At 37.8% G+C, this 27382-nt stretch overlaps 1 protein-coding gene across 1 annotated transcript; it reads left to right on the top strand.

The window, feature by feature from the left end:
- Positions 1-431: 431 nt before the first annotated feature.
- Positions 432-22820, top strand: LOC139151109 (BMP-binding endothelial regulator protein-like). Its single transcript, XM_070723660.1, has 12 exons — positions 432-527; positions 5344-5435; positions 6595-6643; positions 9529-9633; positions 13777-13902; positions 14443-14562; positions 17390-17524; positions 18224-18361; positions 19088-19132; positions 20414-20649; positions 21061-21359; positions 22485-22820. Exons 2-12 carry the CDS (start codon positions 5358-5360, stop codon positions 22489-22491), a joined length of 1338 nt encoding a protein of 445 aa, XP_070579761.1. The 5' UTR covers positions 432-527; positions 5344-5357; the 3' UTR covers positions 22492-22820.
- Positions 22821-27382: the final 4562 nt, after the last annotated feature.

Raw genomic sequence — 27382 nt, 5'->3', positions numbered from 1 at the left:
AGAGTAAACAATATAAAGTAACTTTATCAAAATATTGACCACATATTTCACAGCATGAAACTTACAGTATACAGTTAATCATCTCCACCCAATGGCCACAGATGATGGGATGAGACGGGATAAACCAATTATAATACTCGTGAGTGTCACATGATTAATTTCCACTGATCGTCAGGTATGATCAAACCAGGAACTTTTTTAATGGGGTTTTGCATAATTTGCATTGCTCCGCCCCTGTTTTCTCCAACAGCCACAATCCAGTTGGTCGACCATTCACACAAACGTACCTCTACACCGAAAAATACCATGGATACACTCTTTTTTGCATAATTCGTTGTCCAGGTGCTGTCGGTCGCTGTTTGCATTTCCTCGACAGATTTTTGCGACAACTCCCAAGATTCTCTTAAAAGCGTCACGCAACCGTTGCTACGATTCATTGAGTGTGGTTTTGAGGAGCCAACGGGGACCACTTCATCTCTGAGACGCTCCACTGAGATCACTATCGCTTCAAGTCGAATTGACTCCAGGTGAGAGTACTTGACATTTCAACCGCATCCTTACTTTCATCTTGATGGAAGTGCCATAGTATTTATCCCTTCGCCGATAGAGAGGCTCGTAAAAACATAGTTCACATAGCTAGTAGACAGTGATTTATGTCGTCAACAGATCAATGTGTTAGAAAACACGCGTTACTGCGCGCTCCCTCTCCCTCCCCCCCTCTCTCTCTCTCTCTCTCTCTCTCTCTCTCTCTCTCTCTCTCTCTCCTCTCTCTCTCTCTTCTCTCTCTCTCTCTCTCTCTCTCTCTCTCTCTCTCTGCTTTCGATTTTTTTTTTCATTTCGTGTGGTGATAGGCATAAACAAGCAAACATCCATACAAAAAAGATACAAAGCTACACAATAGGACAGTGACAAGAAATAGACACCAGGATTTCGAAATGTTTAATTCATTCCAACGATAATTTTTTTGAGTTTCAGTTGTCTCCTTATTGTTTTTGACTATATGTCTTCACATTTTTGAACTTATATCGAAAACCAATTAGCTATAACTTTTGATCTTCTTTGGTAAATATAGTTTATGTGTGTGCAATGTGCAACGGTATTGTTGACCGGTGCGGAATTTTTGTCAGGATAAGAATTCATTTATCAACATCAGCATAGCTGTGTACACAGCGTATGTTTTGCAAGACTACGCTAATTTTAGAATTTCAATACATTTTAGTTAGGTTGTATAGGGAAGAATGTATCGGAGTCTTGTTTACTTGAACAAATTCGATTAAAAAGTTATCAACCGTGCACCGCTACGGCCCTTCGAATTTCAGAAAAGTGAAGAGAAAAATCAAACAGACAAACAGAATTGGCTTCCGGTCTCACTCCCGGACCGTTTTGTGGTTGAAATCTTTCAAAATCATACGGAATGCTGCATTACTCTAAACCACAAACATACAATTTTGTGTATTTATCGATGTTCTATTGGTAACAGTAATGAACTGTGATGAAGGGTTACAACGCATTTCAAAGTCAAAATCGACAGAAACGCTGTGAAAGTTAATGAGTTGTTATTTTGTTTAAAGGCAAGCAAAATATTTCGCTTGTAAAGTAATTTAATTTACCATGATGAAGTTCTGATGCTTCAGAAAGCCAATATGAATAACAGATTTGGTTCGATAATATTTAAACATTTTAAAGTATGTTTGTGTGTGTCTACATATATTTTAAAACGTTGAAAGCTTGTCAGATGACCGACGAGTCACGGAAATATGTAAATCAAAGGATGTTCAGAAGCGAACATTACCAAGCTGTATGGGAAAATTGCTTTTTTGGACACTTTTCAAATTTCAACGTAAAGAGCAGGAGATTTACAATTGCACAATGGCATCACTGCAGACTGTGGTTTAATTCAGCCGACCTCTTTATGGTTTTTGAAATCAACGAATACACCGCAATCTCATCCGCTTTACATCCGCGAAGCTTTTCAAGCGGTGTTTTGAAATAAATTTACACAGACTGGTGACAAATGGGTTCGTGTAAGCAGATTATACAGCTACATAAGGCTTTTATTTTGGCAAAGGCATATTTTCTCATTTTCTAAAGTATACTCTATTATATTTTTAAAACAAGTAAAGTCTTCTCAAATCTGCAAACGTAGAAAGGATAAGTAAAATCTCAAATTCTGTCAATTTTACGATTGATGGCAAAGATTATGAGTTGAGTTCATAAGTGCCCTTCTGTTAGTTTTATGATTATTCCAGCTCTCAATAGTCACAGCTGCTGACGTTTAACTGGCTCACATCCAAACCAACATTTTTAAATGCCTCGATTCAGTTGAACATCAGAGAGAGAGAGAGAGAGAGAGAGAGAGAGAGAGAGAGAGAGGAGAAGAGAGAGAGAGAGAGAGAGAGAGAGAGAGAGAGAGAGAGAGAGAGAGAGAGCGCATATGGACAAACACTCATACCACAGCTCAACTAAAAACCTCCCCGTTGAAAAAACGGATTTGTCAATCATTAAAAACTTTGAGTTATCTATAGCCAAGTGAAATAGCCTAAGTAAAAAAGGTGCATAGACAACAGTTCAAATGATCAAACATTAAATTTCGATAGACTGTAAAAGCAAGATTTCTCATTTTCCTCACACAATTATTCGGCTTGGATATACAATCAGCCTTTGGATGATATGACTAAGACATGCGCACAAAGTCGTTTCTTACTTGCCATATTCTTACAAGCGTGTAGTTGTTTTTCCAGGATGAAACAATATGTCTGTATCCTTCGATTGAGACTCATAATTAATCTCATTCAGCGAGCACAGCAAATTAGAATAAGTTGTCGATCCAGCAATCTTTCTTCTCAAGGAAAAATTAGATCGGAAAAAAATCATGATTGGAAGGGCAAACTTTAGACTGGAAGATTCAATCGTGTGATGTGTATGAGTTGGCAATGATTGACTTTAGCCCGGCGCCATGAGTTGCCGTTCAAACGCCAGATTAACGAATTGCCAATGGTGTTTGCATTTTTGTCAGGAGTGTCCCTATAAAGCACCTAACACTCGATTTAATCACATACCACTTCAAATTTACAGCTCATGGTTAAATGTTGCGATAATATTTTGTTAGTCTAGGCCTAATGGTCTCACGAGCGACCAAGTACTTTGGCTTGCTGGTAGCTTAAACGTTTTTTGTTTGTTTGTTTGTTTGTTTGTTTGTTTGTTTTTGCCAAGTGGTCGGTGCTGGATTCGCTGCGTTTGCACACCGTAGATCCCATATTCTGATCTCCACAACTCGGGAGGATTCGACAATTCGCTGGGCTATCGCTCTTGCCCTGCTGAACGATTGTACTATTGCAATAATATTAATCCCTGCGTACAGATGCACTCAAAGTAAAGCGACGCGCTACTTCCGCGTCTATTAATTTGAAATCAGCCGATCAGCCGACATGACACAAATAAATGCACATAGCTTTCTTATAAAAACTGTAGAGCTCATTGGAATTACGATTTAAATTGAAAAGGGGTAAAACCAAATAATGCTTTAATTAGTTTAGGTTATAGTTTTGATGTCTTTGATTGTTTGTCTTCTTAGAAACTGTGTAATAGCTGGTCAGCTATTCGTTAGTTATAGACAGAGGTACGGAATCATCTTTCCTCTTAATTAAGATATAATTGCACCGTGTCTGTTTAGTGTATCTAACAAAAAACTTTCAACTAAAGCTCCATTATGTGTAATTCCTGTGTATTTTCCTTTTTTATTTTGCTACTCAAAATTACGGATCAAGAGTACAGTCGAGCCAGTCAACACAGCCTGTTTGTGCGTAATGTCAAAGGTCATTGTTTACAACTGATTTTCAGTCCGGACTAGATTTCAATTTCCGACGATAACATTGCATACTTCACACAATGTGATGTGTTTGTAATAATGATACTTTGTATTTCAACGCACTTATGACAGAGGTAGAAAATGTACTGGTTTCATACAACAAAAATTATGACAGCCATTGCCACTTACGGTAAAAATTTATTCAAAGGGCACCGTCATATGATACCTGCAGACGAAAAATGATGTAGAAGCTGTTTTCATTTGAATGGTAATAATTAATTCCCTGGAAGTATTATTCATTGCGACTTTTATTTAGGTTTGACACGGCAAACAAATTAATCCGTAATTTATGAAATATGCCTGATCGCTGCGCATGTTTTCGTCATGAAGATTTTGAACACTGCAAATTTGCCGACTGTCTACGACCCATTTTCTCTCCTGAAGTTACTTTGCGAATTAAATTAGAGGAAATTCGTTTAGTCACAACATATTTTCCAAAAGATGAAACCGAAATGGATGATTTGAAATGACATAATTGTTATGAAATTTTTAAAATATGACCGGATGGTAAGATGTATAAATTTGAGTATATACACACATTTTTATCTCCGCTTAACCTGTCTACAGCAAATGTAAATGATATAACGAGCCGCTGTTGCTACTGACTATATTATCCCAGAGATAAACAAATTGCCTGAGATGATAGGGATGAGTTTTAATCATTCACTATGGAATGTCCCTGTTCAGACGCAACGGCGACAGATTCATGTCCACAAGAGCCAATTCAAAACTTGCAATCTGTGTCGTACACACGTTTGTAAAGGTAGTTTGAACCAGAAATTGAAAGACTTTGCTCAAACTTTCAGTACAGGAACTTTAAACCATACCCTTTCGAAATCAAAGTTAAAAATCAGGGGTTACCGTTAAAAATATTTGGTACGAGAGAAACAAATCGCCCAATATTTCCCGACATGTGATATTCAAAATGGCCCCCATCCCTGTGTTAAATCTATTGGGGATGCAATTTTTGATTTTCACTCAAACTTTTACAATTATACATTTTTGGTCTTGTGGGGGCTCATTTTGAGTGAGCTTCAAAATGACCCCCACAAGTGGTGGACCAAAAATGTATTGTAAAAGTTCGAGAGTCCAAATATCTGTCCCCGAGGTGCGTTCTTCCTTAAATTATCTCCCGTGTATGGCTTGTGCTCATTTAAAGCAAGACTGCTGACAAATTAGAACGACACACTACATGTGCCGGTAGACGTGCATACTCAGACAGACAGACAGACAGACAGACAGACAGGTAGACGACAATACAGGCAGACATGGCAGAATTCATTATATATTCAGAGTCTGATACTCTGAGGAAGAGATGGGTTTACGGGGAAAAAAGATGCACTCACATTTTGGTCAAATTATCATGAACAGATAGGTACGCAAACAGACGAAGAGACAACACGACTCAACAACTCAACATACTGTGTTATCCAAATTCAAGCAGGGGTAACCAGTACCTTTGAATTCCTTTCCAGGAACTCAAATTGAAATGCCTTGGATCAAGGTGTTGTTTGTTGTGTGCACAGTGCTGGGCAGCACTGCATTCGGTGGAAAGCACCGGAATCAGGTAAGTCACCAAAAATGACGGCGTACACGGTCTGAAAGAACAAAAATGGCGATGGCGACGTTTCATCTTTTGCTTGTTATTTTGTTTTGTTTTTGTTTTGTTTTGTTGTTTGGTGCTTTTTTTTGCTGCGCTAGTGTACAGGGCATCTCTGCACCTTATTTCAATCAGACTGCGTAATGCTACTGAGGGCTAACTCACACAACTGTACATGACGTCACCGACGTCACACGAATATATCAACAATTTAATCATATTGCATGATATTTTGAGGCCGGGAATAATAAGTGTTGTTCGTCGAAATCGCAGTTTTTATTTCTATTTATTCATTCGTTGTTTTTAGTTAAGGTAGTAAGCGCCTCAAAAGTTAAAGACTTAAACTTTCAGTAAAAACTTTCCTCAATAAATCTTTCAACTATACTCTTTCAAAAATCAAGAATAAAAATCTGGAGCCATTGTGCAAATTTTGGTACTAGAGAAACAAATTACCCAAGATTTACCGATATTTGAAATTCAAAATGGCCGCAATCACAGTGTGTTAACTTTATGGGAAAAAATAAAATTTTCGATTTTCGGAAAACTAGGACGGTGAAAATTTTTCTTTTACCAAGAGCTTCAAAATAAGCCCAACAAGTGGTAGGCCAGAAACGAATGGTGAAAGTTTGAGAGTCTGAATATCTGTCCCCGAGGCGCGTTCTACCTTAAGTTGTTCATTTATTTTTGGCCACAAAATCGGCCGAGATGAATTTGCTGGAGACACTTATTCAGGGTGTATCATTATCGCATGACATATGTTTGCAGAAACTAGCCTCTAAAGAACATCAACAATGAACAACCACAACAAAAAACAAAACAAGAAAAATCAGGGAAATTATCAGTTAGTAAATAAGAGCAAAAAATAATGAAATAAACAGCCGTCTCTATTGTCTTGCCAGGAAAGAAAATTTGAGAAACAGCGCGTTTTTACTCTGTGGCCAAAATGGCCGAATCTACATTTGTTTGCACGCTAGTCTCATAGTTTTAGCTGACAAAGTCAGTGATATACTATAGTAAATCTTGAGGTTCTGAACTTCCACGGTGACAAGTCTATTTTGTATGGTTTTGTTTGTTTTGTTTAGTGTTACCCCCTTAATTTTTTATTTCCATTTTCTTAATATTTTAGGATGACGAGGCGGACAAATCGCAGGTCGAGGTCTATGACCGACAAGTTAGTAAGTAACCTCATACACCCGTGGCCACTTTAGTGTTGATTAAGCCTTCTGGTGCAAGCAGAAATTCTGTTTGTATAAACGAAACAAAGTGGTGGTCGGTGTAATAAATGTAAGGTTCACTATCGGCACCCCACTGTTAGGATTGAGATAACGTTCTACTAAAATGTCTCGCCTGCCCAATTCAAATCGATCACAACACTGCACTGTAGACACGCTGTAAGTCTGCACTCTGACAATGAACATCAATGACAACGGTCGCGAATATCATACGGAAAGTCCTTCAGTAAGGACCTGGGCAGCTTGATTGTTCAAAATATAAGACATTGTGGTGGCAATTTGGCATCTAGCGAGGTACCACGAGGAGCTACAAAAAACAAGCGAGCGACCGTTTTAAGATAAGCGTAGAGGGAGCCAGAAAAGTTTGGAAGAGATATACATGTATCAGGACAGGTTCCCTTCAACCGGGATGAGAAAAGTGTCGTTCATGGTTCACACATGTGAATACATGTACATGTAAAACGGTACTTTACTCTTACCTTTCCGTACCAAGTGAAATTAGAGTAAGTTTATTCACGGTTTGTAGGAAAGAAACATGGCTTAGTGCAAGTGAATGTTTATTTCGAAAGTTTTGCAGTCAAGACGGGCGATGTCTGTAATTTAATTGCTAACATTTTCAAAGTGGCATTTTCTCAATTCCCGCGTCTGAACAAAGTCTGAACACGACACTTGCGATACACGCTATGAGTATCGTTGGTATTCATTTACTGCAATATTGAAATCGGCACAAAATGTGTATGTTCTGTAACACTGACTGCATTTGAAACACATGAGTTTTACCTGAAACTAAATACTGATAGGGCAAATGCTGTGGTCAACATCATTTGTATACAGTGTATTTTATAATCACTCCGTAATTTCAGGCTAATCGGCGTGTCCATGGGTACTGATAGTAGGATCATTATCACCACTGATACAGGGTAAAGTAACCGTTTTATCACCCTTCTGCAGACAGAATTTCTGCTTCACCGACATGCTTGATCAAACTAAGTGGCCACGGGTGTATATATCTCAGGCGGTGTTCGTGTGAATGCTTGTGTGCGGTAATGTGCGTGTGAGTGTTCCGAGCAATGAGTGAGTGAGTGAGCACAACCGTAACGGAATAAACTAATGCGAATAGTTTCCTAAAAGTAAACAAAAAAGGAGAATAATGTTATAAAATGAAAAAGTGATGAAATATTACAAACTCTGCCTCACTACCGGTTCAATGAGTAATTCGAATAAAAAATTGTGACTTAAACATAGCTCCCTCTCTTTGGTCAAATATTCTTTTCATACGGAGCCAGGTTCATATTTATTTTGTATGAGATTATAATCGTAAGAAGCGACGAAGTTCCTATCTCTGGATCACAATTATTACAGCAGTTTAAGAATATGAAAGCTTCCGACTTTCGGTGCTATCAGGAAGATTATACTAATCTATTATCATAAGAAACAAATCAGTCTATGACGAGAAATAGTATGAGAGTATGAAAGGGTTAGAACTCACCTAGTTCTTATAACAAACGGCTCAGCATTTCATGTGGCGGAACTTAATCCATTAGCTATAACTTTTAAGGGATTTTCCAGAACTCTAGCTCTGTACGTTTGTAAAAATGTTTTTTTCATTCTACTCCGAATATCATGTTGAACCTTCCAGTGATAACTTTGTCAACACATCCTACACTTCTTAAGGAGGTACGCTACCATTCCAAAAAATTTTGGGACATTCTTGAAGTTGACTTTTCTGAAATAATCTTTATGAGTACATTGCAAAGATATGAAAAAAATATGGGGTGCCCATGCAAAATTTTTGAAAAAACACATGCCAAAATTGACAGAAAACCACTAAATCTCCCATTTTGCGAAATTTGCACTTACCAGTAGAATCTTTATTTTATCGCAAACGATTAACAGATCCCACTGTGCATACCACATTTTTGCATTGCCAGGACAGCTGAATTAGCACAATCACCTAAAATTTGTGATGTCTTGTCTTAAAAATCAAATATTAGACCCTAAATTTATCATTTAACTGTAAAATTAGTCTTTTTTGAAAATATAAACTTCACATAAATGCACAAAATAATTTTCAAAATGTTAAAAAGTACTGCAATATCTATCAAACAGACAGTGTTCTGTGATTTAGAAGCAAAAAAAGTTGGGGTCACCTCGCAAATTTTCTTACTAAACAGCAAAAAATGACGAAAAAAGGTGAATTTTGTTAGACCTGAGATTCGACCCTCTAGCTTACTGATATTATGTCAGAGCTACAATTGATAATTATTCTCTACTGATCTTTCAAAATAAAAATAACTGTCGATTTTTCAGTGCAAAAATATAATTTCGGTTGTTTTGATTCATAAAAACTTCTGACAGAAATATTATAAGCTCACTAGCATGATTTTTTGCCATTTTGTCCTGTTATTCACGCTCACCAGGTTAGGTAGTCTAAAAGGAACATGTACAGCTCCTGGACAAAAGAGGGCGCTCTCCTATATAGAATGGTAGCGTACTACCTTAAAGTCCAGTGTTATTGTGACGACTAAATTTGAGTGTAGACGTCCCGATTGGAACCCATTTACTACGAGTAAAATTTTATACTATCACTCTTCATTGTGTTGGCAAGATCGTGCTCTGTGTTTCGACGAAAATTTCCTTTCGAAAGAGAAGAAAATAAATGAAAATATTATCAAACGTTACAGCTGTAATCTTCATGACGGCTTATTGATTCAGTAGAACGAGAACAAAAAAGTGATGACCCGTCCTGTAGAGACATTTTTTTTACATTAGAGTGTGGCATTGTAATCTCAGTCGATGAATGTAAATATTTTGTCATTTTATTTTAGACACTTGTCACCTCTGTAGCGGCCAGTGTCGCACGCAATGTGAACCGACTGAAAGGACGGCAGCTGGGTATTGCCAATGTCCAGGAGGAAGGAGATGTTGCGTGGGTAAGTTGACCGCCAAATCACCCTAAATTTCCTTCTTTTGGAATAACCCCCCCATCTCCTAATCTTTCCTGTTTTCACCTTGAAACATTCTCCTCATGACTCTTGATGTAGATTTGAACTCAATGACTTTAATGAGTGTATTACAGTGGTTTAAAGAGCCTCTTTGTCGTAACGAAAAAATGCCTTCTGCGAGCCATGTTTTGGTTTAAACATTGTTTTCAAAATGTTTTTTCATCCGCTCAATACTACTCTCAAAACAGTCTTGTTTTTTCATCCGCTTAATTCTTTAATCTAATGATACAAAATGCGTTGATATTTAAGCTGAACTTTTTTCATTTATTTATTTTTTTATTGCAGTCATAACTTCGATTTAAACTTCCACATACAAGTTGCCCCGATGAAATATACACATAGGAATAATTACACAAAAAGACTACCAAAAACGGCAGTTATATTCTGACTACTTGGAAGCTTTCATGACAGCTCTAAAATATCTCCCCATTTTTTAACATGTTTATCTAATTTACCAGAGCGTGTAGCTATATACCTTTCTGTCTTGTGAATATCACACATAAAAGTTTTAATTGTACAATACTAGGTTTTTTGTTTGACATCTGCAAATATAGATGAAATGTTTAGCAACAAGCAACATAACATTCAATAATTCGGTTAGGGAGCTATCTCCAAAAAGTATCTGTTCCAAAGTGAGCATGGCATCAAGATGAAAATAAACACCCCACTCATCAAGAAAAGTTTGCCAAAAGTTTGAAATGATTTCACAGTTATAAAACAAATGCAATGTTGTTTCATCTTCCTTTCCACAAAATGTACATGCAGCAGATGGAAATTTCGAAGGAATCATCTTTGTCAAACGACTATTAGTCATAAGAACATTATGTGTCAATTTCCATTGAAAACTCCTCAATTTACAATCTAAAGTAAGCTTACATGTAAAAGGAAGATTGTAGATGTAATCCCAATTTTCATGTCTGGCTTGAAGAACATGACCAAAGTAATATTGTGCTTTCGGCCGAATAAAGTACTTTGAAACCAAAACCTGCGTTAACAGTTTTGTTTTAAAATCCTTTATACTATGAGAGACTCCTGAGAAGGTAATGCAGATTGTGTCCCCTTCAGTATCAAGTTGTATGACATCAGAAAAATCTACATTAACTTTCCATTACCTTGGAATAGAATAAATTATACAACACCATTTCATCAAAATTACACTGTGGAATACTATTTTTTACAGAATTCCAATCCAGGACTTTACCAAATCTGTCGAATAAATCTCTGACATAAACAAAACCAGCTTCATAAAATTCTTTATAAAAACACTTTTACCTTCAATGAGAATCTGACCATTGTTCCAGACAAACTGATTGATAAAATTCTTTTTGGAATTAGAGGCTAAAGTAATCTCTCTCCAAGTTTGAAGCATGCTTCGCTCAAATTCTGACAAGTTAATAGGCAAAAATTTAATATCAAAATTACATTTCAAAAGAAACTGAATACCCCCAATAACCTTTAATTTTATTTGACAAAAACGATTTCAATAAGTGGGACACATCATCATCACAGAATCGACGGAGCCAATTGATTTTTTGTGCCTTATGAATAGCATAAATGTCTGACATACCTATTCCACCATCTTTAATAGTTCCAATAACAGTATTGCGTGCTACCTTATCTGGGCCATTCCACAAAAAGGAGAAAAGTAACTCATTAACCTGCTTTAAATGATCAGTATGTGGCTCAGACAGATTAAGAACAATACAAAAACACGTGAAATACCTAAGGCTTTAATGATCAGTACTTTACCTTAAAGTGAAAGGTCTCTCATCTTCCAAAAATTAAGAGAATTATTTAAGCTCTGAATCTGCCTAGCCATATTCAAACGTGCAACAGTCTTTTATCATATGAAATATAAATACAAACGATCTTAATCGAACCATCGGCCATTTCAACCCTAATGGTTTAGATGTATATTCTTAAAGGCATGCAGTCACCTTTATCTTAATATTCCCATATATGGTCAAAGGGGCATTCCTTGGTATTCAAAATGCCATGTGAGGACACTGTTTTTAAAAAGCGGCCACCCTTTAAAATCTGTGGTTGGTTAGATTTTCTCTTTCCATGGAAACTGTGGCAAAATTGGAACAGGTGGCAGTATACCTTTAAGCCTTCCAAGCCACATAACCTCTTATTTATTCTTATTTACTGTTAGACCGGAAATCATTTGAAAATGTTTTAAAACCCCAAATAAAATGCTCCACAGACAAGATATCTTTTATAAAACATGTTAAATCGTCGGAGTGCGAGGCATTTTTCAACTCAATCTCATCACACATTATTCCTTTTATATCCTGATTTGTTCTCATAGAACAAGTAAAACTTCCAATGCAATGATAAATAACAAAGGTGAGATTGGATCACCTTGTCTAACCCCTCTAGAAAGATTAAACTATCCAGTACTAATGCCATTATTCATTACACATCTTGAAATATTACAGTATAAGGATTTTATCCATTGAATAAAGGTGGAACCGGACTGCCAGGCGTAATTTAATGAATTAAGAACTTGGTCACTAATAAGGGGCCAAAAATGCTTATAAAAATCAACTGGCAACCCATTTCCTGGTGTCTTATTTGATGGGAAAGACTTAACAGCTTCATATGCATAAGCTTCATTCATAGTAATCAAACCTTCACAGAGACCTGCCTTTTCACCATCCAATTTCGGGATATTTGGATTATCGAAGAAACTACCGTGTACGTATTGCAAATGATCATCTACTTGTATACTTTCGAGAGAAGAAGAATAAAGCGACGTGGTAAAAGGACTTAATCTCTGAACTAATACCTATTGATGAGGAAACCATATTCCCATCTGCTTTTAATAAAAAATATATATATGACCTTGCCGCATCAGCTTTTTTCTAAGAGGAAAAAATACTTTGAATTTTTCTCCCATACTCTGTCCAGTTTGCTCTAGACCGAATGATAGCACCTTCGGTAACATAATCATATACTGATTGAAGCTCTTGCTTACACTTCTCAAACTGGTAAATAACATCTGGGGAAGGGCATCGTTGCAAAATTATTCTCCAAATTATGAATCATTTCCAGCTCTAAAATCTTATTTTTGCGATTCCTACTTTTTTCTTTTATATACTGGATTGTAACTTGCTTTATCTTATACTTAATCCAATACCTAAGATTAGATAGAGGGATCACATAAAGAAGAGCCCTCAGAAACCCAATCTGGAAAAGAATTATAAATTAAATCACTATATCTTACATTATACAGTAAACTTGTGTTAAATTTTCAATAGGAAGGACCTCTTGCAGTTCATTCGAATCTCACTGTCAATAAAATTGCACAGTGGTCTGACAAAACACAAGGAATAATACTTGTTTCACTAATACTGTTCAGTAGAGAATTTGAGGTCAAAAACAATCAATTCTGCTCTGAACAAGAGAGGGGTTCAAACGTTTCCAAGTAAAGGAACAAGCATCAGGATGGATATCCTCCATACATCACATCGATTTGAAGATTCCAAAAAAAGCAGAACATCACTAGACGAACTTTTAAACCAAAAATTAATTAGATACATGACACATAAAGCATACATACATACATACATACATACATACATACATACATACATACATACATACATACATACATACATACATACCTGCCTGCCTGCCTGCCTGCCTGCCTGCCTGCCTGCCTGCCTGCCTGCCTGCCTGCATGCCTGCATGCATGCATGCATGCATGCATACATACATACATACATACATACATACATACATACATACATACATACATACAGACAGACAGACAGACAGACAGACAGACAGACAGACAGACAGACAGACAGACAGACAGAAGGAAAGAAAGACAGACAGAAAGAAAGAACGATTCGCATAGATTTGTATACATAAACGAAATTGTTTGCTATTAAGTTGTATTTGCATATGCAAACGGAATTGTTGCTATTTAGTTCTTTGTAAGAATTATGGCGGAGAGCTCTGTAATGTCAAATCTCTCTCTCTCTCTCTCTCTCTCTCTCTCTCTCTCTCTCTCTCTCTCTCTCTCTCTCTCTCTCTCTCTCTCTCTCTCTCATTCACATTCAGATGACGAGTCAGCGAGGGACTGTGTTAACGAATGTAATGGTATCTGCCGCTACCTTTACTGTCCAGCCCTCGAAATGGAGGCCCCATCCGCCTGTAAATGTGGGGGCCAATCCAAGTGCTGTATAGGTAAAGTTGCATTTACATCATGTAGCGAAAAATGTTTTGATGTCCCCGTCCATATTTTTAAAACTCCAACGGAAAGTCAAATATATGAAGAAAACTTACTTATTTTTCGCATGGAAAAAACAAATAAGTTAATAAAATAAAGACAAAGTGGCACTTTGGTCATTTGTATCGAGAGATACGACACACGATTCATGGGAGTAAGCGTAGCGTCACGCGTATCGAATGGCTGCTTGTAGCATATCTGAGGTCAAACAAGGTCCTACCAACGAACAATGTCCAAAAATTATTCTCACTGGTGCCTCACGTAAAGTTTTACCCTAATGTACTCTGAACAAGAAACTTTGGAGGGGAATTTTAAATTATATGCAGCTGCTTTCCCTGTATTATTTGAAAACTTTCCCGCTTTTTCCCGCACTCACACAAATCACGTCCGCCCACTCATCCACCAACCAATCAAGAAATTGTTTCAGAACACCTGTTTTCAAGAACAGTTTACAGATTATCTCTGTTCATAAACGCACTCATTTGATCGACCGGCAGACGATCCAACCGCTGTTCCCTGTGGAGACTGCTCCGGCATATGCCGAGACAGTTGTAGACGTGCTGAGATGGAAGCCCCGTCAGGATGCACCTGTGGTCTCGGACGAAAATGTTGCATGCGTAAGTAAATAAAACAAAATTATTTTGAACAAAAATTCGAGCGTATGTTCGTACTCGTTTTGATACCTTATGTAATCTCCAAGGGCAGTCATGATGGCAAACCCTCGGGAAGCACTTTTACTGTATTGTCTCCTTCAGACCATCGTTTTTCTGGCGTGCTTAATACCTACACGAGGCTTTTTAGTCCCCCGGACGAAGTCCAAGGGGACTTATGGTTTGGGTTCCGTCCGTCCGTCCGTCCGTCCACGCAGATATCTCGGACATGTCTGAGCCAATTCCTTTCAAACTTGGTACAAGGATAATACACTATGGCATACATATGCACGTCCATTGTTTTGGGTGTGGCACACATAATTGGTGCTAATTTGCATAATTAGTGATTTTTTGAAAATGAGCCCTGTTTCTTAAAAGATTGCACAAAGTTTGACGAAACTTTGTACACATAATGGCCACACATAGCTCTAATAGCACATATAGACATTTGTCAGTATAGTGTTCATTAATTGCTAATTTGCATAAATTATGAATTTTCATAATGCCACTAATATTTCGATAAATAGTGACTCAAATTTAATGAAACTTCTTACAGATGTATACATACCAGAGCTGTAACTTTGTGCGAAGGCATTTGGCAAGATCGTGTCAATTAATAACTTATTTGCATATTTGATGAAATTTTGTAATTAGGGTGCTTAGTCAAGAAATACCCTCTCAAATTTGATGAAACATAGTACAGATGCTGATATACCAGAGCTGTAACAGTATGCAAAGACAGTTAGCAGGATAATGTCATTTAATTGCTAATTTGCATATTTTATGAATTTTTGCAATTGAGGAAATATGTCTAGAAATACGACAGCAAATTTAATGAAACTTGGTATAGATGATGATCTCAAAGTGTTGTAATAGCGAACAAAGACATTCAGCATTATCTTGTCAATTAATAGCTAATTTGCATATTTAATGAACTTTCCTAATTAGTGTGCTATGTCCAGAAATATTGCACCAAATTTGATGAAACTCGGTACAGATGTTGATCTCAAAGTGTTGTAGTAGCATGCAAAGACATTAATCATATCATGTCAATTAATTGCATATTTGCATATTTAATGAATTTTCATAATTAGGCTGATACGTCAAGAAATACTTCAGATTTGTTTAAACTTGGAATAGATGTAGAGCTCATCTTGCTTTAACTGTGAATCAGGACATTCATCAGTATCATGTTAATTATTGCTAATCTGCATATTTAATGAACTCTCCTTATTAGTGTGCATTGATCAAAATATTGCACCAAATTTGATAAAACTCGGTACAGATGTTGATTTCAAAGTGTTGTAGTAGCATGCAAAGACATTAATCATATCATGTCAATTAATTACATATTTAATGAATTTTCATAATAGGGCTGATACGTCAAGAAATACATCTTCAGCTATGATTTGTATAGATGTTGAGCTCATCTTGCTTTAATTGTGTATAAGGACATTTCTCAGTATCATGTTAATTAATTTCTTATTTGCATATTTAATGACTTTTCCTTATTAATGTGATACGTCCAGAAATCCTGCATCATATTTTATGAGACAAGGTTCAGATACTGATCTTCCAGTAGTGTAAAACTGAATAGTGACATCCTGTTGATAAATTATTTATTGACTTATTTAATGACCTTTTGTGATTAGGGTGGCACCCCAGATTGGCTGAATAGGGAAACAATGTTTGTAATGAGAGATCTATATTCTGAATGACTGCACTAAATCTTATGACACTTGCTGCAGATGTTGATCATACAAAGATTTACCAGTCAAGAAAGGCGTTTTAATTTTAGCAGTATCAATAGCTATTTATAGGAAGTCTCTTCTTTACTGAACATGAGGACATTTTGGTTCACATCTGGCGTTCTGACTTTTTTATGTCAAGAGCCATTACTCAGACATGCCTGGACCAGTTTCTTGCATATAATTTGAATTTTAACATGTAAAAGCCAGGGCATGATAGACCTAATTTTGTCAAACTTGGTAGAAGGACATAACCCTATGCCACTACTTGTTTACAATCCAATCCAATAAGGGCATCAGTCACAGACAGGGCTTTGGTACCCGCATTCCTTGTTTCATGCGCATCATATCGACTTCAATTTTTAGTCACTTCCAGTGACAAATTCTCAATTACAAGCGGGGACTATGTCATTGTCAATGACTTGTTAACTTTTCTTTCTCATTTGTGTTTATTCTCTTTCTCGTTTTGTGTCTGGTTCTTATCTTTTTCCGTGCTTTTAGGTCACATTCTCTCATTTGCATGCTCTGACATTTCTTTTTCCACCCTGTTTGCTGGCATTTTGATGATAGGTTATTGTCCTTTCACGCTCGAACGACGCTCAGAACTGCATCTTTCATAAAACAGATACGTTTACATGGAAAATTGACCGTTAGATGTCAGCATACCGGGATCACTTCACAGTCAAAAAGGGATCAAAAGTTTTAAAGATCCCACCAAATTCACTTCTTTCCAAGCTGTACACGAACACGCACGCCGTCTTGTAGCGCCTAACACATACCCCATTGTAACAGTTTCCGATCGTGTCATGCAGTCTGTTTTAGCATTAGATGCATGCATCGTTATGGCTTGCGATAGAATAATTTGAACCACGATCAAATCGCCAGTACTTTAGCCTCCAATATCAGAAGCTGTTTTGTAAATTTTTTAACAGATCAGGTAGAAAATATTACGACAATACAATACCATAGTCTCTCTCTCTCTCTCTCTCTCTCTCTCTCTCTCTCTCTCTCTCTCTCTCTCTCTCTCTCTCTCTCTCTCTCTCAAGGACTTCCAAGTGTCCCGGACTGTTTATCCAGCTGTGGCGGTGAGTGTCGAGTAGAATGCCTGTTCGGCGAAATGCAACCTGAAGGGCCCTGCTTCTGCCCAGTAATCGGTGGACAGGAACACAAATGTTGCGCCCGTAAGTTAAAAATCTAATCGTCACTTTGGAGCTTTTGATACCGAGAAACGTCTCGCTGTATCATCACACCTGAATTCAAAGTCTTTAAGGTGTCTTGAAGAAATAATATATAGGTAATATGAAACACTAGTTTGACATCATAAGTAACATCAGACGCTGCGGAATTCGAACAGGGTTTCTTTTCGCAGTGGAGAACGTGTAAACACATAAAAATCTGCACCATTTTTTTTGTGTGAAAAAGCTTAAGATGCGATTGAAAATGGTCATTTTATCATGTTCATAAAGGTGTAAAAGTAATTTGGGAAAGCTGCTGATCTTTCTTACGATTTTTCCCTTTTAATTCCTGCGTTGATTGTCTCTTCATGCCGTCCACCTGTAAGACCTATTTAAGACTGTGGTAGCTTGTTCAGGTTGTTTTTCACCTGTGGGGGCGCTTTCCGCTTTGGAAAAGAGAGAACAATTTTTTTATAGTGTCCGAAATTCACGCTGTTCTACAACATGGATCACTAGTAAGAACATATAGGAAAGTATTGGCAAGGTTACTGGACAAAGAAAGGAAATACGACCGATGAATCGATGCCAGTCCTCATCTGGTTCTGTTTGTCACCCTGTTTACCTTGTCTGAACAGAACAGATGTCCTCACTCCCTCACGATTACACGCCGATTTGACCGTTCGTTTGGATCATATCTTTTCACAGCTGACCCGGATATACAGGTATGCGATGGGGAATGCGGGGGAGACTGTACCTACTATGGCTGCGACAGCCCCGAGCACCAGGCACCTGACAACTGCCAGTGTGCAACCGGCTCCCTTGGTGACAGGTTGTGTTGCTTAGGTACTGATGAACTTTGCTGGCCATTCAACAATCTTACTCCTTTCATCGTACAAAGCTGGACGCCTACCCCAATCTACTGTAATATCTAACGAGAGTAAATTACCCATGAGCTAGGCTCTCGTTCTGGTGAAATGCATCGGGGCTAAAATTTCGGTCCCTAAAAGTTCAAGATAGAATCCGCATGATAATCGTTAGAGGTATACAGTCATCTGTAATCTAGGTATGGCCATATATGGTCAAAGGGGCGTTCCCTGTATTCAAAATGCCTATGTGAGGGCGCTGTTTTTAAAAAGCGGCCACCCGCTTAAAGTCTGTTATTGGTTAGATTTTCTCTTTCCATGGTAACTGTGGCAAAATTGGAACAGGTGACAGTATATCTTTAATTCTGAATAGCTCAATTACACGTTTATGATATTCGATAGAGTGACATGAACCATACCGTCCACGAAGTAACAACAGTAAAATATGGTTTCCTTTTTAAGCTAAAAAATAATGGTTATCGTTGCCATGCACCAAAGGCAGGCCAGTAGCCTCCATTACAAATGACACAGACACTTAAATCACGTCACTGTCTCTGTCAATGCCTATTTATCATCCGAATATCGTTTCTATAAACTGACATGAACATTTTATATTTTTGCCACAATTAATCGGCCATTTCTGTAAGCAGTAAAGTGGCTTTCAGTAATTCCCATTCACTGTGTATTTATTTTTTATTTCATCCAGCCCCTGAGGACGCCACAGCACTGCCGTCAGTCGGTCCGACAAGAGGTAAGGGCTTCGCACTTTTTCAAACGTTACCATCCCCTCATTTTCAGTCTCAACTGACACATTTCCTGAATAACGTGACTCGAAAACAAGAATAAAGAACTTGAGAGTGCTCCAGTCAGTGTCTTTACAGTAAGGTAGGAATAAAATTATGCAAATAATTATGCAAATGTGTCGGAGATAAAGAAACATGTAACAATTACATGGTTAAAAAGATAATGAGTCGCCAAACAAGGGATAACTTAGTCAGTGACAATAAAGGTGTACAGTCACCTGTAATCTAAATATGTCCATATATGGTCAAAGGGCGTTCCTTGGTATTCAAAATGCCCATGTGAGGGCGCTGTTTTTAAAAAACGGCCACCCGCTTAAAATCTGTGATTGGTTAGATTTTCTCTTTCCTTGGTAACTGTGGCAAAATTGGAAAATGTGACAGTATACCTTAAGTTTAAAGGCCACGTTGCTAATTGTTAGAATTCGCGGATTTACAAAATGTCATCCTACAGTAACCTAACCTTGTTTAAATAGCAATATTTGAGCTTTATATACTCTGACAACATTGATATGTAGCCTTGAGGTACGTCCACTTTTAGGGTATCACGAATATCTGAGAAAATTTGATGATATTTCGACGTCAACAAACTACAAAAAATAGCAGCTCATGTATGCCGTTATTATTGGGCAAGCTCAATTTTAGGGCGACATTTCACATGCAACATCGACAAGTTGGCCACTGGAAATTGCTGCATGGTTGTGCGAGTACCAGAGGAAACGATACTTCACAATCAGGGCACTAATGATTAATTTTAATGAGACTTACGCCTGGTAAAGCTCAGAGGGAAAATGAACTGAGAAACTCAATGTTTGAAGGAAATGTATGAATTTATGACGTCAACAGCAATATTATAAACTTGTAAAAATATATTGAAGAGAATTTCCATAATTGACAAGCAAGCAAGACCCTCTAACTTAGTTATACAATAACGAAGTTTCTACGTCATCAAATAATAGCATGTACAATGAAGGGCCAATAGATGGCGCTTCAATAAGGTAAAAATAGCGAAACACATCAACGTTACTAATAGGAAAAAGAGTGTTTCCAAAGAAATGCCTCATATAGTTTGTGTGTTTTTGCCAGAAATCTGTTGCATGGAACATTCTTTAAAAGATAGAAACGGCAAGCAGTTTTAGTAAACTTTTCCTTTAATGAAAAGTGCGAAATAGCATTTTCTCCGCAAAGCAAGGTAATATAAAGGTTGATTATTTTAACTCCTTTCGTTTCAGATGGTTCTGGAAGAGGTGACCCACACTTCGACACATTCGATAATAAAAAATACAGCTTCCAGGGCAACTGCGCCTACACTCTGGTTATGGACTGCGTCAACGAACAGCCCAATTTCGTCGTGCTCATTAAGAATGTCGCCGGAACTTTCAAAGACCAGCACGTCTCTAGAATCGGAGCGGTTTATGTCAATGTCAGTTCTTACAACATTGAGTTACATCAAGATCTGATTTTACTGGTAAGGGAAAAAAGATATGGCGGTGGAGGGAGAGTCGTACGTTTGTCTTCGCTCAGTTATTTGTAGACATCATTTATACACTATTCATTTGAACATATCAAAAAGACTAATGATGCATGCTTGAACAAATCGTGTTCTGTGAAAGACAACATCTAAAGAGCTCCTACTCAACTGCAGTGAGAGCGACCGAATATACACATGCATTCGCACTATTGTTTCAATTATCGAATAGTTTGGTGTGAAATTGGGGCTTACGTTTTGAATTTAGTGTTTGTTATCGTTTGCTTTGCAATGTGATGCAATCAGTTCGCTCTCGCCATGGTTGGTCGATGCGATTTAGTAACATTCAAAACCCTTCACGCTGCAAGTTCAACAAAACGACAGTTCTTAAAATTTTCTTGATCCTCACAGGTGAACGAGGGATATGTTTCCCCGGTGTCACTTCCACTGGTACTGATGGTACCAGACGGTCAAATCGTGAACATAACCACTTCCGAAAGTAGCCTATCGGTGTCCATATTTCCCGATATCATCGTCAGCTGGGACGGAGACCGCTATGTCGATGTCAAAATCAGCCCTCAACTCGCCGGAAACGTTTGTGGTCTCCTTGGCAACGGTGATGGCATAAGAGGAGACGATTATGTTGATAGGGACGGCAATAAAATGGCTACCATTCAAGCGTTTGTGAACGCCTGGGTTGTTCCGGACAGGCAAGTTTTTGCGTTAGTTTGTTTTATTTTGCTTTGCTTTGTTTTGTTGTCGATGGAAGGGTTGTTTGTTGTTTTGCTTTTTTTAAATCCCAGTACTTGAAGCTAAGCAAGCGTTACTCAGAAACTGCAAGCGCCCACCTGTAGCGTTCCGCACGGTACTTGCCTTTCGCTTCGTTTGTCTACTCGTTAGTTTCTGGTGCTCTGCGAGTTTATGTCATTTGTCCAGGTTTTTTTACCATACTTTGTGTAGACTTTAGAACGTTGCATTTCTAGGGACAAAATTTCAATTCTTCAATGATTTTTCCCCTGTTGTCGAATAAAAATGCACATTTTTGGTAACTGCCGCCATCACCACTGGCCAAGTCAGAGTTAAGGACTGCGGTAAATTTAAGGTAGAATGTGCCTCGGAATTGGAAGACTTCAATTTTTTTTTCCATCTTTTATTAAGAAAAGTTAAAACCACTCTTCTTCGAAATCAAGAATAAAGGTCAGTGAGTCACCGTGCATAATTTTGTACTAGAGAAACAAATAACCCAATACTTACCGATAGTAGAAATTCAAACTGGCCGCCAACTGAAGAAGAAAATCATTCTCGCGAGCCAGGCTGGAATTTCCGCTCCGCTGACCAAAGCAATGCCGCAAAGGGGCACGTAGTTTACGACGATGAAGAAAATATGAATTTTCGATATTTAAAATAATAAGCAGGTAACTTTCTTTGCTCCATGAGTTCAAAATGTGCCCCCCACAAGTGGTAGACCAAAAAGTATTGTAAAACTGTTAGAGTTGGTGAAAGTGTATGCGTATATACCCGAGGCGCATTCTACCTTAAAGGTATACTGTCACCTGTTCCAATTGTGCCACAGTTACCATGGAAAGAGAAAATCTAACCAATCACAGATTTTTAGCGGGTGGCTTTTTTTAACAACAGCGCCCCCACATCGGGATTTTGAATACTAAGGAACGCCCCTTTGACCATATATGCGCATATTTAGATTGCAGGTGACTGTATACCTTTAATAACGTTGTTCTGGGTTGCAGTAAAATCTCTTCACATGAAGAGGTATAACGTCGCTGAATAAAAAATCTGACTTTCTCGTTTCCTTTTTTTCCCTTTCTCGATTTCAGTTGCTGAGATCAGCACGTTTGATCACGAAACGACAGACTCTGGCTTGTGGTTACAGAATAGAACAGAAACGACAGATTACATCAACTAAAGACACCCATGCAGTCTTGGACAATTTGGAGATTTCACATAAATCAGCTTTCACACAATTTGACCAATCTCTCGTTGTAGATCAACAATTTGCATTGCTCTCTGCTACTGTACACAATATTCGCTTGTAATAATTTTTTTTTTAGTGGGTCATAGCTTAACTTTTAAATCGATTCAGCTTTATTGAACTAAATTATGTGACTGATGCAATAAATAGGGTCGTGCTTACCAAACACAGTTCAACAAGACGCGTGGTGCATTGTTTTCTGATATTGTGCACTTTTATATAATATATACATATATATACATATATATACATATATACAGAGAGAGAGAGAGAGAGAGAGAGAGAGAGAGAGAGAGAGAGAGAGAGAGAGAGAGCAGGTGACAATTTGCCCGACGCCAGGAGGCACATAGACCCATGTATTCCCTCCATCACCATTGGGGCGTGGGATTATTTTCTCACGTCCCTCCAGTATTCGAGAAAATCGTATTTTAGTGTAGAAAACACGATCAATTCCCTTTAAAAACAGTTCACATCCACTCACATGATTCTATACGAAACGTATGCAATGATGAAAGTTTTCTTCTCACTGCTCTTACAACATTTAGTATTAATGAGTTGGCGATGTATTAGTCAAAATAACCACATCACACCATGCTTTGGTCAATCTTCATACACATTTGTCACCAACGGGAAGCGCACAAACCTATTCACTTTGAAAAGTGTTGTCTGCCGGCGCTATATAGTTCCGATTTTATAGTACGCGACTGCTTTTTGTCAAATAATACGCTCAGAGTTTGCGCGGGGACAGCAAAGGACCAATGAGCATTCGTCAAACGACAAAATATTTCGCTTGCGCAACAATACCAAGTGTGCGCATAAATCGATCCCAAACTAGTGTTCTCACACTCCCAGCGTATTAGGGACTGGACATAAATTACAGGGGGGTGGGGGTGGGCCGGTGTTTTTCGAAACACCGCTGCGTCAAAAATAATGACCCTTCAAAAGTTCATGCACAAAAATTAGTGACCCTCCCCCTTATCCGTGCATGAAAATAAGTGACCCTCCCCTGTTACTCAATACCCCCAAACAAACCCGCAATGCGTTCAAGACCTCCTTCTGACTTGCTATACTTTTGAAGTCCCCTCCCAAAAGGAAGGCAAATCATATGTGTGTGATAATTCATGTAAATGTACTTTGCTTGAAGTGGCAGATAAAAAGTGCATGCATTTACAAAAAATGTAATTTTTAGATTTCATCGATAATGTCGATTCACTATGCATGGCAGCCTATGATGAAACTATGAATATTTTTTCCAATACAAAACTAGGTAAATCTGTGCATTTATGTACACCTAATTATTAGTATTAATGTTCATGACTAGACTACAGTGGTTTCAAGTCAATGGTTGTGCAAGAAATTTGTTTTTGGAATTTCACTGAAATGTCCATTCACTATGCATGGCAACCTATGATGAAACTATGAATATTTTTTTTAAATACAAAACTAAGTAAATCTGTGCATTTATGTACACCTAATTATAAGTATTAATGTTCATGACTAGACTACAGTTGTTTCAAGTCAATGGTTGTGCAAGAAATTTGATTTTGGAATTTCACTGAAATGTCCATTCACTGTGCATGGCAGCCTATGATGAAACTATGAATATTTTTTTTCCAATACAAAACTAGATAAATCTGTGCATTTATGTACACCTAATTATTAGTATTAATGTTCATGACTAGACTACAGTTGTTTCAAGTCTATGGTTGTGCAAGAAATTTGATTTTGGAATTTCACTGAAATGTCCATTCATTACGCATGGCAACCTATGATGAAACTATGAATATTTTTTTACCAATACAAAACTAGTAAATCTGTGCATTTATGTACACCTAATTATTAGTATTAATGTTCATGATTAGACTAGAGTGGTTTCAAGTCCATGGTTGTGCAAGAAATTTGATTTTGGAATTTCACCGAAATGTTGATTCACTATACATTGTAGGCTAAGAGGAAACTACAAATAACTCATAGGTTATCTGATCCTAAATTGTTATTCAAAAGTTGTTCGACCTGAAGCTTCCAGTTGTTATTGATGAAATTTTGCACTATTCTGAATAGTTTGTATTCTGTCAATGTCCTCAAAAAATGAAAAATGTACATACAGCTTCATGAACATTTGACACCAACCTATACCCAATGTATTGTCAATGGGAGAATGATATCAAAAAAGTGATTTCCCAAATTGTTATTGAAAGCGTCATTATAGAGGAGTTGGATAAGTAGAAATCATGACAACTGAAATCAATGTGGCTGCTTGGATCATCAATACATTACTTATTATACCCTTAAACTTGCGCCCGAAGGGCGCGCCGAAAATGGAAATGACAGAAAATGAAAGTGCCAGGAGGTATTTTTTCTTTTTTCAGTATTCCATATTCTTTAATACGTGCACATGCAATTTCAGCTTTGATGCATAAAAAAGGTGACCCTCCCCCATAGGCTTGCACAAAATTTTATGACCCTTCAAAAATGCTTGCGCGAAAAATGGCGGCCCACCCCCCTGTAATTTGTGTCCAGTCCCAGCGTATTAGGGACGCGAGAAAAAGCTGCAGTTACATCAGTCACGTTCACATGTTGTTCAATCGCAATTTTATGAGGAATTTCAACGAGTTCCTAAAATCATGAGTGGCTTCCAACCTGTTCCAATGTCCGCAAGTCTAATTTGGCACCTGGATGACATTCTCATGGGACCGGGACTATTCTTGTCGGTGATTTTCCATTACACATTTAGCAAAGACAAATTTCGGGTAACCCAATAGTGGTACATGCTAACAAAGCCATCGACCATGTTACCTTGAAACAGAGGGAAAGTTAAATAGTATCGAACACCGGCGCCATTCCTTCATTAAAAAAGATCTCTCGCCAATTATCTACAAACAGCTGTAGTCGTAAAAAGTGTGGAATTAAAGAACGATGTTTGCCTGCTCTACCGACTCAGGAAAATGAGCAAAATCAATGAACGTGAAAAACTAATCCTTCCGAGATTAAGTGGTCCAGTCCATCTTTGAGCAATTCGTTGATCCTTGAAAACTTTCATCGTGCTAACTTGAGACATGCAGGCCTACTATGGAATGGTCGTTGAGAGGAAGTGACTAAATAGTTTTCCCCCTTTCTTCTCTTTGCAAATCGTGATTAAGGCTGCCAGAAGTACTCATGTTCTTTCAATTTTTTGTACTTTTCAAATGTCCCTGTCGGGTGATGGCTACTATGCACACAGCCTGTCTTTATCTATGCATTGTGATATAGTCTACAACGATTGAAAACGACACTCTCTGAACAAACAATTGGATGGTGTTTATGTTGTATTATTATTATTATTATTATTATCCTTTATTTCAGGTCGATGACCCATACATATACTCTGGTTGTAGCTGATAGGAAATGAAAATTTCGCGCTGTTGTATGTAAACACCTCTCTCTCTCTCTCTCTCTCTCTCTCTCTCTCTCTCTCTCTCTCTCTCTCTCTCCTTTCTCAACACTCTGGTGAATTTTCTCGTTTCCACGACGGTTAAGCCAACGAATCAAAATCACGACGTGTTTTTCGAATTTCATGATTTTGCATATATTTAATCGTTTCCATAATTGAGCTAGGGCGTTTCAAATCGTAAAGGTGGCCCTCAAGCGTCCAGGTTGATAGATTGATATATTGATGGACAATAGAGGGCCTCTTCCTCCAGTATACCCTATGTGGTATGTTCATGATGCTCAACCGGAACACGTGAGATAGATCGGATCACACACAGATGAATAGGTACATTTAGCCGTAATATGAGGTGATTAAGAAAACTGATATCAATATTACAGTTATGAAGCATAAATATTTCAGTATGTCATCCAGGTTACAGGGTTGGGGTCGTCGGAACTCTGCTCAAAGGTTGCCAGGGACCCCTACGACCGATGTAAACATTGTATCTGGGGTACGTTGGCGATTGATGAAAGTTAATACATGTTTGTTAACAATGAAATCGTAAAATTCAAATGTTGCAGCTCTATTGACGTGATGCATCTAGATATCATTCATGAAATACATTGTTTGTAAACAAGAAAGTCGCACATGCGCAGTTCCGACAACCCCCCCCCTCCCTTTAAGTTTTTTTCCTGTATCGCAATAAGCAGAGAACCAGTGAATAGGTAGATTAGTATTGACGCAGCCTATCTCGTAGGGCGTGTCCAGTATACAATGCACCTGTTCACTGCTTTTTCTAATTAGACCCACTGCAGGGCGAGAAAAGTTAAACTCTGATTACATACCAAGATAATTGTTTAGTAATTATATTTCAAAATTACGATATCAATATAATTTTTCTAAATGGCTCTCTGAAAATAAAAGATGCCTTGTAAAACCAGTGATCACGGTGCGAAGCAACTATCTTCAATTAAATGCGACCTCGCGATTAGAACGAAGGACATAGGGATTTGATAAATATCGTCCTCAAACAGATTCATTTCAAATTTCCGGACTCCAGCTGTTGCATGTGGATTAAAAATCCATTTGTCTTGTTATTACAATTTCAAAGTCGCCCTCCGTTATTATCCACTGACCAAAGCAAGGACATTAAGGTGTTTACGATTTACTGAGGACGCGTGATATAATGCCATGATGACGGCACGTTCATTAACGAAGATCAAGAGAGCTAGAGCCATCTGGAGATCTCTCGTAAACGTCACAGTATCGTCTGTGAAACACCCTGAAGGGAGACGCTTTCGTCCTTCGAAAGATCTTTATGGACGATGGCATCT

The sequence above is a fragment of the Ptychodera flava genome, chromosome 15 (genome assembly GCF_041260155.1).
Source record: "Ptychodera flava strain L36383 chromosome 15, AS_Pfla_20210202, whole genome shotgun sequence".
Lineage (NCBI taxonomy): Eukaryota > Metazoa > Hemichordata > Enteropneusta > Ptychoderidae > Ptychodera > Ptychodera flava.
This window is presented reverse-complemented; position numbering and strand designations above follow the sequence as displayed.

Bases quoted from the DNA above. Each gene is read 5' to 3' on its own strand.
- LOC139151109 (XM_070723660.1), top strand. From the start codon at position 5,358: ATGCCTTGGATCAAGGTGTTGTTTGTTGTGTGCACAGTGCTGGGCAGC. The intron at 13,903-14,442 runs GTAAAGTTGCAT...ATCGACCGGCAG, and splicing joins CCAATCCAAGTGCTGTATAG to ACGATCCAACCGCTGTTCCC. The intron at 18,362-19,087 runs GTACTGATGAAC...TATTTCATCCAG, and splicing joins TGACAGGTTGTGTTGCTTAG to CCCCTGAGGACGCCACAGCA.